This window comes from Tursiops truncatus, chromosome 2 (assembly GCF_011762595.2).
Source record: "Tursiops truncatus isolate mTurTru1 chromosome 2, mTurTru1.mat.Y, whole genome shotgun sequence".
Classification (NCBI taxonomy): domain Eukaryota; kingdom Metazoa; phylum Chordata; class Mammalia; order Artiodactyla; family Delphinidae; genus Tursiops; species Tursiops truncatus.
In genome coordinates this window covers 164029393-164045002 of record NC_047035.1, presented here as the reverse complement: position 1 = coordinate 164045002, position 15610 = coordinate 164029393, and the positions used below count along the sequence as shown (strand labels likewise).

The 15610-nt window shown below is 45.0% G+C and overlaps 1 protein-coding gene across 1 annotated transcript in view; it reads right to left on the bottom strand.

The window, feature by feature from the left end:
• MSRB2 (methionine sulfoxide reductase B2) overlaps nucleotides 1-15610 on the bottom strand; it is a 22127-nt gene extending 6517 nt beyond the window's left edge. Inside the window, exons 1-3 of the mRNA XM_019933395.3 lie at nucleotides 15425-15610; nucleotides 5929-6029; nucleotides 577-653 (exon numbers count right to left, since the gene is read on the bottom strand). Of these exons, the coding sequence (XP_019788954.1) occupies nucleotides 577-653; nucleotides 5929-6029; nucleotides 15425-15542 (296 nt within the window). The 5' untranslated portion in view covers nucleotides 15543-15610. The remainder of the gene's footprint in view (nucleotides 1-576; nucleotides 654-5928; nucleotides 6030-15424) is intronic.

Sequence of the window (15610 nt, the reverse complement as noted above, 5' to 3'; positions counted from 1 at the left end):
ATCTACTTTTTTTAGACTGTTTCCTGCATGTCTAAACAAAAAAGCCTTTGTGGAGAGATTTCAGATCCTGATCGACTTAAAAGAGGCTTTGAAATCAAGGGACAATTAAATTTACTTTTAGCTACATAGAAGAGAGCATGGTATTCACTACCGTTAAGCACTGTGGGGAATCTATCCTCATAAAATTCTACATTTCCTAAATTAAATTATAAACCCATTTCTCCCTGGGAGAGATACAGTTTTAATCACATGGCCAAGCAAATACCATTATGGTTTAGATTTATTTAAATACTTTCCCAGGAAAAAAACTCTAATAGCTTTATCGTAAGGTGCCCACCAAGTTTGTTTTGTTTTTCGCTGTTTTTTGGGGATACAGAAAGAAAGAATATAGGCTAAGAAGTTAATGCTCTAAACACTAGAAATAATCAAGATAGGCAAGAATCTTAAATGAACAGCCCTCCTTATAGCAACCAGGCCAAATGAGAAGGGCAATTAAAATCATCATGGCCCCAGAAAGCAGAGCTGTATGAATTTAGAGGCTTACTCTCCTTCGGTACCTTTTGATCTTTATCTCACCTGAAAAGCGGGCTGTCACAGCACACACAGTGATACATTCCTGATTCCTTGTTGTTCAGGTAGATCCCACTGAAAGGCTGAAAGTAAATGAGATACATCACCTTCAGGTTTCTCATAACGCCAGCAGGACACAATACAGCAGATCCAAATCCAAGATTAAGTCTCCCAATAAAGGAATTTTTGTACTAATCTGACAAAGTGCAAATATCACTGGAGAGAAAATTACAACACGCTCAGTGAAGAAGCCTACAGGCTTGTTTACGACCGGGCTTTATTGTGCCAAATATTCAAATTATGACATTAATAATGCTTTGTATTTATATAGCATGTTTCACCCAAGAACATCAAAGCCTGTGAAAAAGCAAGAGAACCGCACCTCTGGATTGTGTAAGATCTTGGTCACCATTTCAAAAGAGTTATTAATACAACAGGAATCTAGTCCACTGTCTAAAACACTTTGAAATCTCCAATTAAAGACAGGATATAGGTATATAAAAAGCAAAGCTCAGTGAGATTAGCTTGTGCCTTTAATATGCTTCACGTGGTGTTTAGGACACTGCATACTTAATAAATGCTAAATAATGAGCTAGATTCTCCCAGGGCCTAAGTTACTACTTAGATGAAATTACCACGTTAATTGTGGCTTAGGAGTTTGCAGGTTCCGAGAGGAACACAAGGAGACTTGAGGCAATGAATGAGCCAAGACTAATTTTTTTTAATGTTATTTTGTAAACTGATCTCATTGTTTGAAAAAAAAAAAAAAAGACTATTTTTGCCCAGTTCCTTTCGTCATCTCCTGTCAAAGGAATGTTAAAAAAAAGAAACTCTTGGGCTTCCCTGGTGGCGCAGTGGTTGAGAGTCCGCCTGCCGATGCAGGGGACAGGGGTTCGTGCCCTGGTCCGGGAAGATTCCCACATGCCGCAGAGCGGCTGGGCCCGTGAGCCATGGCCGCTGAGCCCGCGCGTCCGCACCTGTGCTCCGTAATGGGAGAGGCCACAACAGTGAGAGGCCCACGTACCGCAAAAGAAAAAAAAAAAGAAACTCTTGAACAAGCCTAGTGTGAAAATCTACAAGCAGTGGCTAGTGGCAGGCACTGTCCCATTTTATGGAGAGAAGCTGAGGCACGGGGTGGGTCACTGAGTCCCAGCGCTGACTCAGGAAACGAGCAGCCCCCTTGGTCCTCTCGAGACGTCCTACCTCGACAAGTCCACAGGTCAAACATTCACACTCCTCGTGGTAGGATTAACAGCACATTTTCAGGGAGCTGCATAATGGACAATTTCAAATTAACCTACTGAGCCCACCATCTCAGCACACTTGGATGTTTTCCCTCTTTAAAAACCCTGAACTTGGCTGCAGACATCCGAACGGTGGTGAGCTGGTCTTTTTCTGGCCCGTCCCCTCGAAGGCCTGTACCCAACGCTGGCATGAATGGGCATCTGGAATGAAAAGGAAGTTTCGCATCCCCCCCACCTGGGCTGATGAGGCACACATGCCAAAGGGCTACCTAGACCTGAAGGTGATCTAGAGAAGCCTACTCATGCGATCGGGACAGCCTGATAATATTCAAAATATAATTCTGTCATTGCAGGGACAGTTGGGCAGAGGAAGTGACGGGGAACTGATAGCACAGTAAGTTAAAGAAAAAAAATCAAACATAAAAGAATCCTTAGCTGATGTATTTTATGAAATGACATCTCTCCTCCGCCTCCTTACCTGACTTCCTCTGTCTGCCCTCTCACCCTTCCTCCCCAGTTTTATACAAGGCCTATCACTTATTTAGGGCTTCTCGCTTGTTCATTCCAGTATTTACTTGAAGACCTAGTGTGTATCCAGTGCTGGACTGGGTACTAAGACTGCAGAGATGGAAAAACAAAATGAAACCAAACCAACCCACAGTTCCTGCACTTGGAATCTGCTACCAAATTGGGAAGAGACACGTGAGCTGGCAGCTGTCACACCACAAGACAGGAGCTCTGATGGAGAGGTTAGTAGGGAGTGAGGATAGCACTAGGCCCTTTACTACTAGGGGAGTTTTCACCAAGGCTTTCTGGACCAGGTAACGCCTGAGATGTCTGAGATCAGGGTTTTCTTTTTCTTTCATCTTCTGTCATTATTTTTCATTGCATGGCTGATTGGTGTTTATTACAGGAAATGCCAAGACACTAAACTGAGTTCTGAAGGATAAGTAAGAGTTAATCAGATGAAGAAATGGAAGAGTATTTCAGACAGACAAGCAGCCTGGGCTGGGCCCACGTGACAGAACAGGGCAAGGTGGAGAAGGGAGAAAAGGTTGCTGCAAAGGTGGGGAGGGCCAGATCATAGTGGCTTTGTCAGACCACGCTAAAGAGTTTTCGTGCCATCCCACTGAAAATGGAAAGCCGTTGGAAACTTTTAAAGTGGGTGTGCACACGATCAGAGCTGGTTTTTATCAACAGAAGGAGTACTTGACATGCACAGGAAGAATGGATTGGAGTTGGGGCAGGAAGACACTGGAGGCAAAGGACAGTCAAACGGCCACCAGTTCAAGCCTAGATTTAACTGTGGCAGGAGCAGTGGAAATAAAAAGACTAGAATAGATTCAAGAATTATTTAGAAGAGAGAACTGAAATGCGTGACTGTCAGAGTCAGAGATGTAATGACTTTCAAGATACACCTTCCCCTGGGTTTTCAAAGTCTGTCCTAAGGACTGAGTATTTGTGTACTGCCCCCACCAAATTCAAGTTTAAGCCCTGACCCACAATGTGATGGTGTTAGGGGGTGGGGCCTTTGGGAGGTGATGAGGACATGAGGGTGGAGCCCTCAAGAATGCGATTAGTGCCCTTATAAGAAGAGACACGAGAGAGATGACCTCTTTCTCCACCACGTGAGGACATGGCAAGAAGGTGGCCATCTGCAAACTAGGAAGAGAGTCCTTATCAGGAACTGAATTGGCTGGCACCTTGATCTGGGATTTCTCAGCCTCCAGAACCCTGAGAAATGAATGTTTGTTGTTTAAGCAGCCCAGTCTGTGGCATCCTGCTACAGCAGCCCGTGCTAACACAGTCTGTCTGCACCAATGCGAGTTCTCTCTTCTTTTATCTTTTCCATACTATGAATACATACCTGTTGGAAACAGATGACACACTCAAAAGGAATGATTTGCAGATAATATCACACAGCACTATTTACAAAGGTGGGGACAGGGCCGATGGAGACCAACAGGGAAGGTGAAGCACCCCCGGGCCAGTGACTGAGAACACGCTACTGGCCTGCGGGACACAGAGTGGGCAGGACCCGTGAGGCTGCAGCTGGAGGGGAGGGCTGCCTGCAGAAGCTGCAACCTGCATGGGAGGAACACAGTCCTAGGGGGACCCTGGATGCCTGTTTCTCCAGTGTGCCCTCTGATCTTGCTGGCATCTCCCAGGGGCCAACCCAATCAGGAGTCAGAGGGCAAGGGAGCTGGTTAGTCTTCCCAGAACTCAGAGCAGAGTGAGGCATGTGGATAGCGGATGTGGAAGGCAAAGAATGACCTGCATAAAACCTACCTTCTATTGATATTTGACTTTTAGTTATCGCTTGACCAGGCTGTAAACCCCTTCGTCGTACCTAGCAGAGTGCTAGCAAATTACTGCTGCCCAATAAAAAGCATGAGCAACTGAATTTTAATTTTGAGTCACCAAATAGAAAGCTGAGGCGTTTTACTTCTCTTTCCTTACCCTCATGGAGCTAACTAAGGCTTATAGTTCTGCAACGTTCTAAAAAGTTAACTGTGGAAATGGATCAACTGAAAGGGATTTATAACATTACTTAAAATAATAGATGATGCTCATTTTGTCAAAGGGCCAAATGCACGGAGTATATTATACCATTTGTTTGAAAATCCCACATATTTATTCTCCTAAACATCTGGCAGCTCATCTCCAGGCTGCCGTCTCCAGCTCCACACCCTGCGTGGCTCTGTCCCTCAGAATAGGGCCGGCTTACAGTGCTATGGGAATGCACACAACTGCACAGGGAATCACGTGTGGCTCCCCTGTGCTATCTGCACTATGGCTAATGTAGTCTCTTTCCCAGTGAAGCCTTTATTAAAATCCCACCCACAGGAAGTTTTCAAAAATACCAGTATTTCACCAGAATCTATTGGGATCTGCTGGCCTGTCTAACGGCTTTAGCATCGGTGGCGAAGTTGAGGGTGAGACCACGGTTACACGGTCATAGCACATGGACAGCTTACCTGAATTTTGCAGGGACTGCTCAATTCAAAGATATAAATATTCTACAGCTTTTGAAACCGCTGCACTGTGGTCCACTCCGTGGGGTCTGCTTCACCAATGAAAATATCTAATAACCTGGTTCAATAACTATATTCCAGTGGTCATATTTGGGACTAAGACAGACTACTTGTTGGGAAATGCAGCACAGTAAACACGGTACATACTATAATGAGGAACCACTGAGGGCTGTTCTCTCAGGAAATGAAAGAAAGCTGAGATTACTGAAGGCAGCTTCAATAATGTGTCCTTCTCATGGCCTGCAGTCATGTGACAGTCACCACGGTTTATTTTTTGAGCGCCTGTTATCTGCAGGCACCATGCTATGTGCTGGGGTATATACCAAGGATGGCAAGTGCTAAGAAGAGAAAGTACTGGTAAAAGCAAACCCATCGGGGCTGAGGAAAGGCTTCCCTGTGGGAGTGAGAGTGGGGCTGAGAGCTGAAAGGTACGTGTGAATGGGTGGGTCGGGGTGTTGGTGGTGGGGGAGGACACAGGGTGTAAAGGCCCGAATGGAGGGGAAGCCCAGGGTCTGAGAGCTGAAAGAGGATAGTGTGGCCGGAGTGCAGCGACCAGGGGGAGATGTGGCCAGATCTGAGGACAGGGGGTGGAGGTAGGGGCCAGAGCCTTTAGGGCCACATTAGCCACTTTTCAACTTTTCTCTTTACTTTGAAAGCAGTGGGAAGCCACTGAAGAATTTCGAGCAGGGGTGATGTGGTCAGATCTGTTTCCAAAAGAGAATGGCAGCTGTGAGGAGGGCAGCTGTGAGGAGAGCAGCTGGAGGCAAATGCACGCAAGCCAGGGCTGCGGGGAGCCTGGACCAGCCTGCAGGTGAGAGCAGCGGAGGGAAGCCGAGGATGGGAAGGTTCTGTAGGAGGCAGAATGGGTGGGCGAGGCGACGACGGAGGGCAGTGTGTCCAGAGGAAGGATTCTGGTTTGCACAACTGGATAGATATTCATGGCCGAAGAAGGAGAGCAATGAAAGGCACCAGATTCGCAGAGCAGATGATGAGTTAGGTTTCGTAGCGAGATAGATTCCAACCTGTCCTGCCCTGCCCCCAACACATCTACTCAGAAACTGTCAGTCAGTGTAGCTTACCGGTTCCGTCCCTTTTTCTCTCGTGACATGGAACTGCTCTGGAGTCAGCTTCTTCTGCCACTCACTCTTGGAGAGAACTGGCTTCCGCTTTGTAAGGGACCCTGTGTCGTTAAATAGGGATTAAAAAAAATTAAAACAGCAAGGCCCAGAATGCTGAGGTTGACTTCCTTGGATTTGTCTAAGAAAATTTAGTTATTTACCCAAAGAATTAGAGTCATGCCTTTACTACAAATATTTATATTTTTAATTGTTTTTCATATTTCATTGCATTGTTCGGGATCTCAAAATTACTACTGTATAAGAGTATTTACTTTAATAGCAATGGTCGACAAATTGCAAATTATAAGGTGGGTGCTACTGACTTTCAAATGATGTCTGTGATCAAGTTAAGGACTTTTATATTTTCTATATTATTAAAATATATTTTGCTTGGAAAAAAACCAGTAAGGCACAATGACCTTTTCTTCCCTAGCCTCTCTACTAAAGTGCACCATCTCCCAGCAAAACACGCCATCCCTTCCCCTCCCCCTTCCACCCCTTCATTCTTCACAGAGACCAGAAAGCTCAGGTACAAAATACTGTAACTGACTCATTAGTTTAATAAGAAATGAGTAATAAGTAGAGAGCCAGTTTTCCAGTCCTGCTGGGGCACAGAAGATAAGAGGCACCTGAAATACGAAATAAGGTAGAATAAATTCTCCTTGGGTTACTAAGGGGAGAAATTCATCTTTCTTCTATTACTACGTTCAAAGGAGTGTTTCCTGTCAGGATACAGCTGGGAGTAGCTGAGTGATTGGAGAGAAAAGATCGTGGAGCCAGTGGGTTATTAAACCCCTCCTCCTTGCTAGTTTATAAAGATATCTCTGATTTTGTTTGTCAAGGGAGGTCTTATTAAAAATTCTTTTGTGTGGAAAAAATAAGAGACTCCTATAGCACATACTCCTGAACGGGAAACTGAGACCTACCATAATCTATTATCATGCTTCATGGTTTTTTTCCACTTTTGTCTTCCTTTCTTCTGCTCCCTTCAGCCTCTTTTTTACAACTTTTTTTTTCCAGTGAGTGTAAACATAGTAACTTTAACCAAAGAGAAGTAGGAAGCCTAATGTATATTATAATAAATAAACGTTTTAATCATCCAAACGTTTTAATCATCCAACGTTAAGAATATGAGAGGACCTTATCATCTGCTTACACCTCAACTTACAAAGGAGAAAATAAGGCCCAAAGGGTTAGTAACTTGACCACAGCACTGAAGATGAAATGTTAACTACCTGTGATGTCACCACCCACATAACAAACATGTCAGAAGATCGTAGCTGAATTTCATTTTTGGTTACAAAAAAGAAAGTCGTAAATAATCTTTCAGCAAGAGAAGACTTGTATCTTCATCACGAGTTCATAACACTGCACAATATGGTATTTTCAGTATTATATATTATTGACTGCTATGGTTGTCTACATTTTATTTAAGGGTTTTTATCTGTTAAATATATTAGAAGGTGTCCTTTCTTAAATACTTTTTATAAGGCCATGGGGATTTTTTTTTTCCAATGGAAATATACCTCTGAAATACTCCTATGGAAATACTGCTCAGTTACACACAAATTTTTCAGGAACTCAGCTCCTGGGGAGCAAAGCAAAATGTATTCATGTGATCATTATTACTGCTTAGTGACTTTCAGAGTTATTATGCAGAATGCCAAGTAACAAAGGGAGAAGGAATGATGAAATTTTTAAAATCACCATTTTTGCAATCACTAAAATAATAGACGGATTCAAGCAAGAATCATCAGGGAATTCTAAAACCCTTGGGTGAAAAGACTGTTGAAGAATGGAATAGTTACACATTTTCAAAATATGATCCCTCAAATTATCAATTTTACAAGTAAGAAAATGTACCTTTACAATGGAAAAGTCTAGAAATCACCCCCTCAACCAAGTAAGCAAGGTTAGCATCACTGACAGCGGGGCCAGCTGACATCATGTGCCTCTGGGTGGGACGAGCTGCACTGAGTCTGCTCTCGGAGAGCTCACCAGGACTTCTTAGGGACACCCAGGAACACTTCATCCTCATCCCATCTACTTCTCCATAGAAGTGACACTAGACAGTCTCTCTTCCTGGTATAGTCTACTCCCTCAGCTTGCATGACACCAAATCCTCCCGTCTCTCCAGTTCCTCCCTCTCAGCAACCTTTCTCAGCTCCCCTTCCTCTAGCCATCCTTGAATACTGGTGTTCTTTAGAGGAGTCTGTCTGTCTTAGGCTTTCTTCTATCATTCCCCCACACCCCCTCTCCCACCCTGGGAGATTTTATCCTTAAAGTACCATCTACATGATGAGACTCCCAACCTGTTTTTTCCCTCCATCCTAGATCTCTCTGCTGAGTACTGGATCCATACACAATCCACACCTGGATATCTCCACTAAGCCCATCCCAAACAAAAGAATTTCATGTATCTCCTCCACCCCAACCCAAATCTGGTCCTCCTCTCATGTGCTCCAGCTCATCAACTCCATGTTTCAAACCAGAAAGCCAGGCCACCATCCATGACTCTTCCCTTGCCCTTGCGCCAAGCCCGTTGGTTCTACTTCCTAAATAACTCTAGGACCTGCTCATTCTCACCCCTCTGCAACTACCTTGGATCAGGCCACCATTACCTCCAGCACAGAATATTACAGATTTTTTTCTAATTTGTATGCCCTCCCCTATTCCAACCACTTCTTTTTCCTCACTGCCCAAAACTGTTCAATGTGACATAATACCCTCAAGATAAATTCCAAACTCCTTGATGTGACTTCCAAGGCTCTTCATGGTTGGCCCTGCTTACCACTTCCAACTTCTCCCTTCTACTATGCTCCAGGCCCTCTCAACTGTGGTCCTCTGAGTTCCCCCAGAAGACATCATAGTTTGTTTAGCTTTTTACTTGTTGTTAAGATGGAGTGAAGACTTCTAAGATCCTTACGTGCCAGGACAGAAACCGAAGTCTCCAATCTCTGATCTCAGTTTACATGTTATCTTCTTCAAGAAATATTCCCCGACCCCCTAAGTCTGGGTTGCAAGCTCCTCCTCTGGGTTCTCACGGCCCTCAGTGCTTCCATGATAGACACGACAATCGCAGGTTAATTTGTCTGGATGTCTCATTCAACTAGAAGCTGAAAGTCTGAAAAAACTGTGTCTTTGTTCAGTGTACCCCTATTTATCAGTGCCTTGGCATTTGATATTCATTTCTTCATTCATTTGGTCATATTTATAGAGCACCTACTATATGCCAGACACTATTCTAGATGCTGGGGATACAGACGTAAAGAAAACAGACAAGAGTCACCGCCCTTATGGAGTTGAGGTAAAGTAACTAAGAATGTAAAACTTTAGATGATTTTTTTCAAAAATCACAAAGGATATTAGAGAGTGTGAGGATGTTTGTGTACGTATTTATGTGTGCGTATGCACACACACAATTTAAAATAATGAGGGAAGGCCTTATTAAGAAGGCGACATTTCAGCAAAGAGTTGAAGGAAATGAACAAACACACAACATGAATACCTAGAAGAAGCGCACTGCAGGCAAGAGAAGCACCAGGCTGGGTGTGGCTGGCGCATCTGATGAACAGCAAGGAGGCCAGAGCAACGGAGGTGGAGTCAGCAGGGAAGGTTAGTAGAAGTGGCAGCAGACAGATGGTGGGGGCCAGATCATTTAGGGCCCTGAAGACTATTGTAAGGATACTGGCTTATGTTCTGAGTGAGTCTGGAAGTCATTGGAAGGTTAGCTGAGGCATGACATGATCTATCATATTTTAAAAGGATCAGTGGTAGATATACTAAAAAAATATTTGAAGCAGGGTGAAGTCTGAAGCAGGGGAACCATTACAGAGGCTACTTTAATCTGGCTGAGAGGTGGAAACCTGGATCAGGGTGGCAGCAGGAGAGTGGCTAAGTAGCGAGACGCTGGACACAGTCTGATGGTAGAGCCGGGGGATCTGCTGATGGGTCAGATGTGGAGGTAAGAGAAAGCAAAGGGCCAAGGGTCATACTCCACAGCTTCTGGGCTCTGAAAGATGGGGGAAGACTACAGGAGGAGTAGGTTTGGGAACTTGGTTTTGAATTTGTTAACTTTAAAAATGCCAATCAGATATTCAAGTGGAGATGTCAACTAGGCAGTTGGATATATGGATTTAGAGTTCCAAGAGAGGTCTAGGATGAAAATATAACTTTGTGACTCCTCAGCCTTTAGATGTTATTTATCTTGGACTGGAAGATCCCCAAGTCAGTGAGTGTAGACAGAACAGAGAGAGAGAGGCCTGAGGGCTGGACCCTCAGGCTCTCCGCAATATACACGTTGAAGAAATGGGGACAAGCAGAGAGGTGGGAAGGAAACCACAAGAATGCAGTGTCCTAGTGAAATGGAGCAGGACCCTATGGTGCTTGCCCCCCGTGTCCTCAGGCTGCCTTTTGTCTGTGGAAAAACTTTAGCCAAAGAATAAGTTTAATCAGAGAAGTGAGAAAATGCAGAAACAAAGGAAAGCAGTCCAACAAGACCAAATAATAATAGGTTAGTCATTAAGCAAAGTCAAGGACTTTTAGTTCCTCCTCAAGGGCTATAGGTAATATTCTGAGCCATACCCTGTGAGTTGTCTTACAGATACTGAAACCCCGCAAGGTGGAAGAAGTTACATGATGACCAGGCTATAGCCACGACATAAGCAGTCACAATTCTGAGAGCTGGCCTTAAAGAAATGGAACAAATTGACCCTGGAACTGAACATTAACTGCACTTAAAACAATCAAGATGACGCTTATCAGAACACCGATGACCAACGTCAAGATGACTGTCAGAGCTGACTGCGCTGTTTCTGCGTGTAGCCCCCTCCCCGCATCTATAAAAGCTCTTGCCCACTGATTGTCAGTGGGGGGAGTCGGCCTTTGGACAGGCCTCTGCCCCCTCCCCCGCCAGGCTGCCGGCCTCTGAAATAAAGCAAACTTTCCTTCCCACCAACCTGGCCTCTTTATTGGCTTTAGAGCGGCGAGCCTGACCCCATTTTCGGTTACAGTTTCTGGCTCCCAACCTGGGGCTGCTGGACTCTCGCGATATCTGCTCCCGGGGTTTTCCCCGAGCTGAGCCGCCATGATGACGCGCCGGGATGGCTGTGAGGAGCCGCTGTGAGGAGCCGCTGCTCGAGGCTCGCTGGCCCCGGGAAGGGGGTTTGGGGGGACGCTCCTAGAAGCTGCCGAAACCGTGTGTTTGGGGGATCCTCCCTGTTTCTCCCCTGCTCGGCACTGGCTGTTAGCGTACGATTTTCCTTGGTGGAACGGAAACATGCTGGACAAACTGACGAGCTCCATGACCGAGTAAGTCCACGGGTGTGCAGCCGGCCAGACTGCTCTTTTGAGCACGAAGTGCTATCTGCGTATTTTGCCAATTGGTTCTGACGTGTCTGACATTGAGGGCTGTTTGTGAGCACTGAGTGTGTCATTTGGGCATTTTGCCAGTTGGTTCTGACGTGTGTCTACTGTCAAGGACCCTTTGTGTTGGGGAAGTGTTTGGGACGCCACATGGGTCACTGTCTTGGAGGATTGTGACAGTTGTGTCTTCTGGTATGTGAGTGTGTATTTCATTTGTGTGATTGGTATCTTTGCTGTCTTTTGTAAAATGGTAAGGTCAGGTTCAATTCATTAGAAAAATTTTAGCTATGAGATTACGACTAAAGAAAAAGGAAGATAATTTTTTAAACAATATATGACAACAGTATTCTTTATACTTTGGAAAAGAATGGATAAGATGAAACTCTTTTGAAATTCCAAAACCGATTCTTTTTGCATATACAGTTAGAGAAAGCTGGCTTGATAAAATACTGTTTTCAGAATTCTGACCCTGAGAGAACCAAAATACGCATAGGAGAAAGCTTGATGTTAACTCTTATCATGTCCTTGAAATACAAACACAGCCCACTTTGCCTGAGACTTCAGCCTTGGGTTAAATAGTAAAACTTCAAAAGATGTTTGGGTTTATTAAACACACATCTTGTACCACATTAAAGAGAAATTATGCTATGAGAAAAATGTAAGTTTTTAGAGGTTATGGAATATGTTCTTAAGTTTGCCAATCAGTAAATGCTGGTATAACAGTTCAATTACTTGTTTCTTGGTTTTGTTAAGGCTTTTAAGGGTTAAAAATTGTAATATGTAATTAAAGCTACTAAAAATGATAAAGGAAGCATTTCAGTGTGGAAAGCAAGTAGGATATGTGTTGTCGGCGAAAGAAAGTATAAAGAATGGAGATATATTTGTTGAGGAAAAATGAGGATAATAATTTGTCCTACAGTTGGTTGTTTTTGGATGGGCAAAGAAAAGGGACAAATCATATGGATACAAAAAGTGATAAAAGGTTTGCGAAAAAAGGGAATTTTGAGAAAAGAATTTTGTACATTGAAAGAGTGATTAAGATTAGATTGCGGGGGCTTCCCTGGTGGCGCAGTGGTTGAGAGTCCGCCTGCCGATGCAGGGGACACGGGTTCATGCCCCGGTCCGGGAATATCCCACATGCTGCGGAGCCGCTAGGTCCGTGAGCCATGGCTGCTGAGCCTGCACGTCCGGAGCCTGTGCTCCGCAACGGGAGAGGCCACAACAGTGAGAGGCCCGCGTACCACAAAAAAAAAAAAAAAAAAAAAATTAGATTGCAGGCTTCTCTGGTAGCGCAGTGGTTAAGAATCCATCTGCCAATGCAGGGGACACGGTTCAAGCCCTGGTCCGGGAAGATCCCACCTGCCGCGGAGCAACTTAAGCCTGTGCACCACAACTACTGAGCGTGCGCTCTGGAGCCTGTGTGCCACAACTACTGAAGCCTGTGCGCCTAGAGCCCCTGCTCTGCAACAAAAGAAGCCACTGCAATGAGAAGGTCGCGCACCGCAGCAAAGAGTAGCCCCCGCTCGCTGAAACTAGAGAAAGCCCATGCACAGCAACAAAGACCCAATGCAGCCAAAAAAAAAAAAAAAAAAAAAAAAGATTAGATTGGATTTAATTAGGTAAATGAACTTTGTTATTAATAGTAAGCTGGTACAAAACTGGAATTAGGTTTTCTTTCTCCCTGTTAAGAGAACAAAATTTTTCAGGAATATTGAGGTGCTTTTGATAACAGTAAGTTTCTTTCTCAAGCTAACTTCGAGTATTCCAAAGGGCCCCTAGACATCTCAGAAGAAATATTAAAGTAACTAGGATTATTTAGTATGTTAAATTATATGGAAAACATACGATAACTTTCAGATCATACTGCTGAACTGGGTAAGAAATTTGAAGAATTCTAGTGGAAAGCTACTGTTTTGCTTTCAACCACATTTTTGACCCCAGTGCTTGGGATGGAAAAAATTGCCTAGTTATCACAGAGTATAATGACTTATGAGGTGTGTCACTGCTGGCTTTAAGTTTACTGCTAAAAGCACATGTACAATGCTTGTGTGATAATTGGCTATAAGTGATAAAATGTATAGCCTATAAAATGTTTCCCCATCAGCAAACCTCTGTACTTGTTTGTGTCTCACTAGTCCTCCCCACAACGTGGATAACTAGGCCAATATATAAACAAGGCCCCAAGTCCACAACACAGGGTTGAATGCAACTGCACTTTTAACCTTTCCATTTTTTATGTAATTATAACTAATGCTTACTGTATGCCTACTAAGCACCAATATTGTGATAAAACATTTTTAGGTTTTTCATTTATTCTGTAAAACAACCCTACCATTATCACTATCCTTACAGAAGAAAAAAACAGGCTTCAGCGTACCAAGTTCAAGACGTGCCCAAAGACACAGGGTCAGTGATTGACACTGTTGACTCTGAAACCTCCTTAACCACAGAACTATTACCTGCCCATCATTCTCAGTGGTTGCCTACTAGTTGTTGAATTGAACTTTCATGGTTTACTTATGCATTCCTTAACTGATGGATGTTTGGGTTAGAGCCAGTTTCTAGTTCTTAAGAGTAGTTCTGTTAAAGACATCTGTGCACATATAACTTTGTTCTTCTTTAGAATTATTTCCTTAGAAGGAATTCCCAGGAGGGGGTGTCTGATAAGTTAGCAGTTCCTGTATTGGTGTCTGGCCAAATTTTTTTTTTTTTTTGCGGTACGCGGGCCTCTCACTGTTGTGGCCTCTCCCGTTGCGGAGCACAGGCTCCGGACGTGCAGGCTCAGCGGCCATGGCTCACGGGCCCAGCTGCTCCGCGGCATGTGGGATCTTCCCGGACCAGGGCACGAACCCATGTCCCCTGCATCGGCAGGCGGACTCTCAACCACTGTGCCACCAGGGAAGCCCTGGCCAAATTTTAACGTTGCTGAAGAACCTCAGATTCCAGGGCAATTCATTAGGCTGTTTTTGACAGCACCAAGTACAAACATGGGACAAATTTCTGCTGAAACCACCACCCTATAAACGGGAATGAGAAGAGCTCCAGCCCACAGCTGTGATGTTTCCATCACCTGTGGTTCTCAGGAAACCAATGCTTGGCACACAGTAGGCACAGAACAAATAATCAGATTGGCTGACTAGAGACACCAAGAGGTTCTGAAGGCCATGGCCCCAAGTCATGTTGGATCAGCTCCCACTGCACACTGCCAGGGCTTTTATTTATTTAACACAGCATTTTGAAAACTTCAAGGGATAAAAAGCATTCCAAGTGACTGGGTACATTTTCAGCACAGATATGTAGCTTTAAATGTCTTCAGTGGACACATAACAAATGGATTCAGAGACTGGATGGCTAGGCATCTGCCCATAAAGCCAATGTACACGAGGCACTAGATTCCCCTGAAATAGGCCTGAAATACAGTGCCAGCTAACGCATGTCTCCACAAGTGATTCCGTACTAAAGGATGAAATGTAAACGTGCCCCAGTCCCACAGAGCAGCCAAAGGCGTTTTGTAGAAAACAAGACACACTTTTCCCTAGTTTGTATCACAGCCATTGACTAACGATGGTTATCAGGTTAAAGGAGGTATGGTATTAGTCCACACGTTTCCCTGGGTCCTGGAAACACAGAAATAGAGCAGGTCAGGGAGCAGATCCACAGGCATGCAAAGTCTGAACCGCCTGCTTCTCAGACGCGAAAAGCAGCATACATAACTGGAGAAGGTGGACAGTGTAACAGAGCAGGAGCCACTGCAGCAGAGAGCGCGCGGGGTGGGCTGCTGACCCAACACCTTGAGGCCCGGCTCTAGAGCGTAACATTTTATGCAAAAAAAAAAGTGTGTGCACGTTTGGAGAGAAGATCTGTAGCTTTACACAAATCCTCATAGGGTTCAGTGACCCCCCCCCCGACCCTAATAATATACAACCAGCTGTCGCAGAAGGAAGGAGGTGGGCGGGCAGGGGCGTCCCGAAGGAGCTTTCCGAGAAAGTAAGCGCCAGGTCCAGAACCAGCTGTCGGGCTCCCAAGTCCTGGCAAGTGAAGGGAAACCGAAAGCTGGGAAGTGGCGGCGGGGCCTGCAAGGCCCGCGTCCTACCTGCGTCCTCAGGTCCGGTACTCGCGCCGAGACCGCCCCGGTCCGCTCGGCCCCGGACCGCCCACCCGGGCACTTCTCGAAAGGGAAGGCTCCTAAGCGCGCAGAGGAAGCGCGCCATGACGCTGTACACGACCCTGCGACCCTGCGGGGCCCAGGCCGCAGGACCCGCCCACGTCCGCAGGGCCC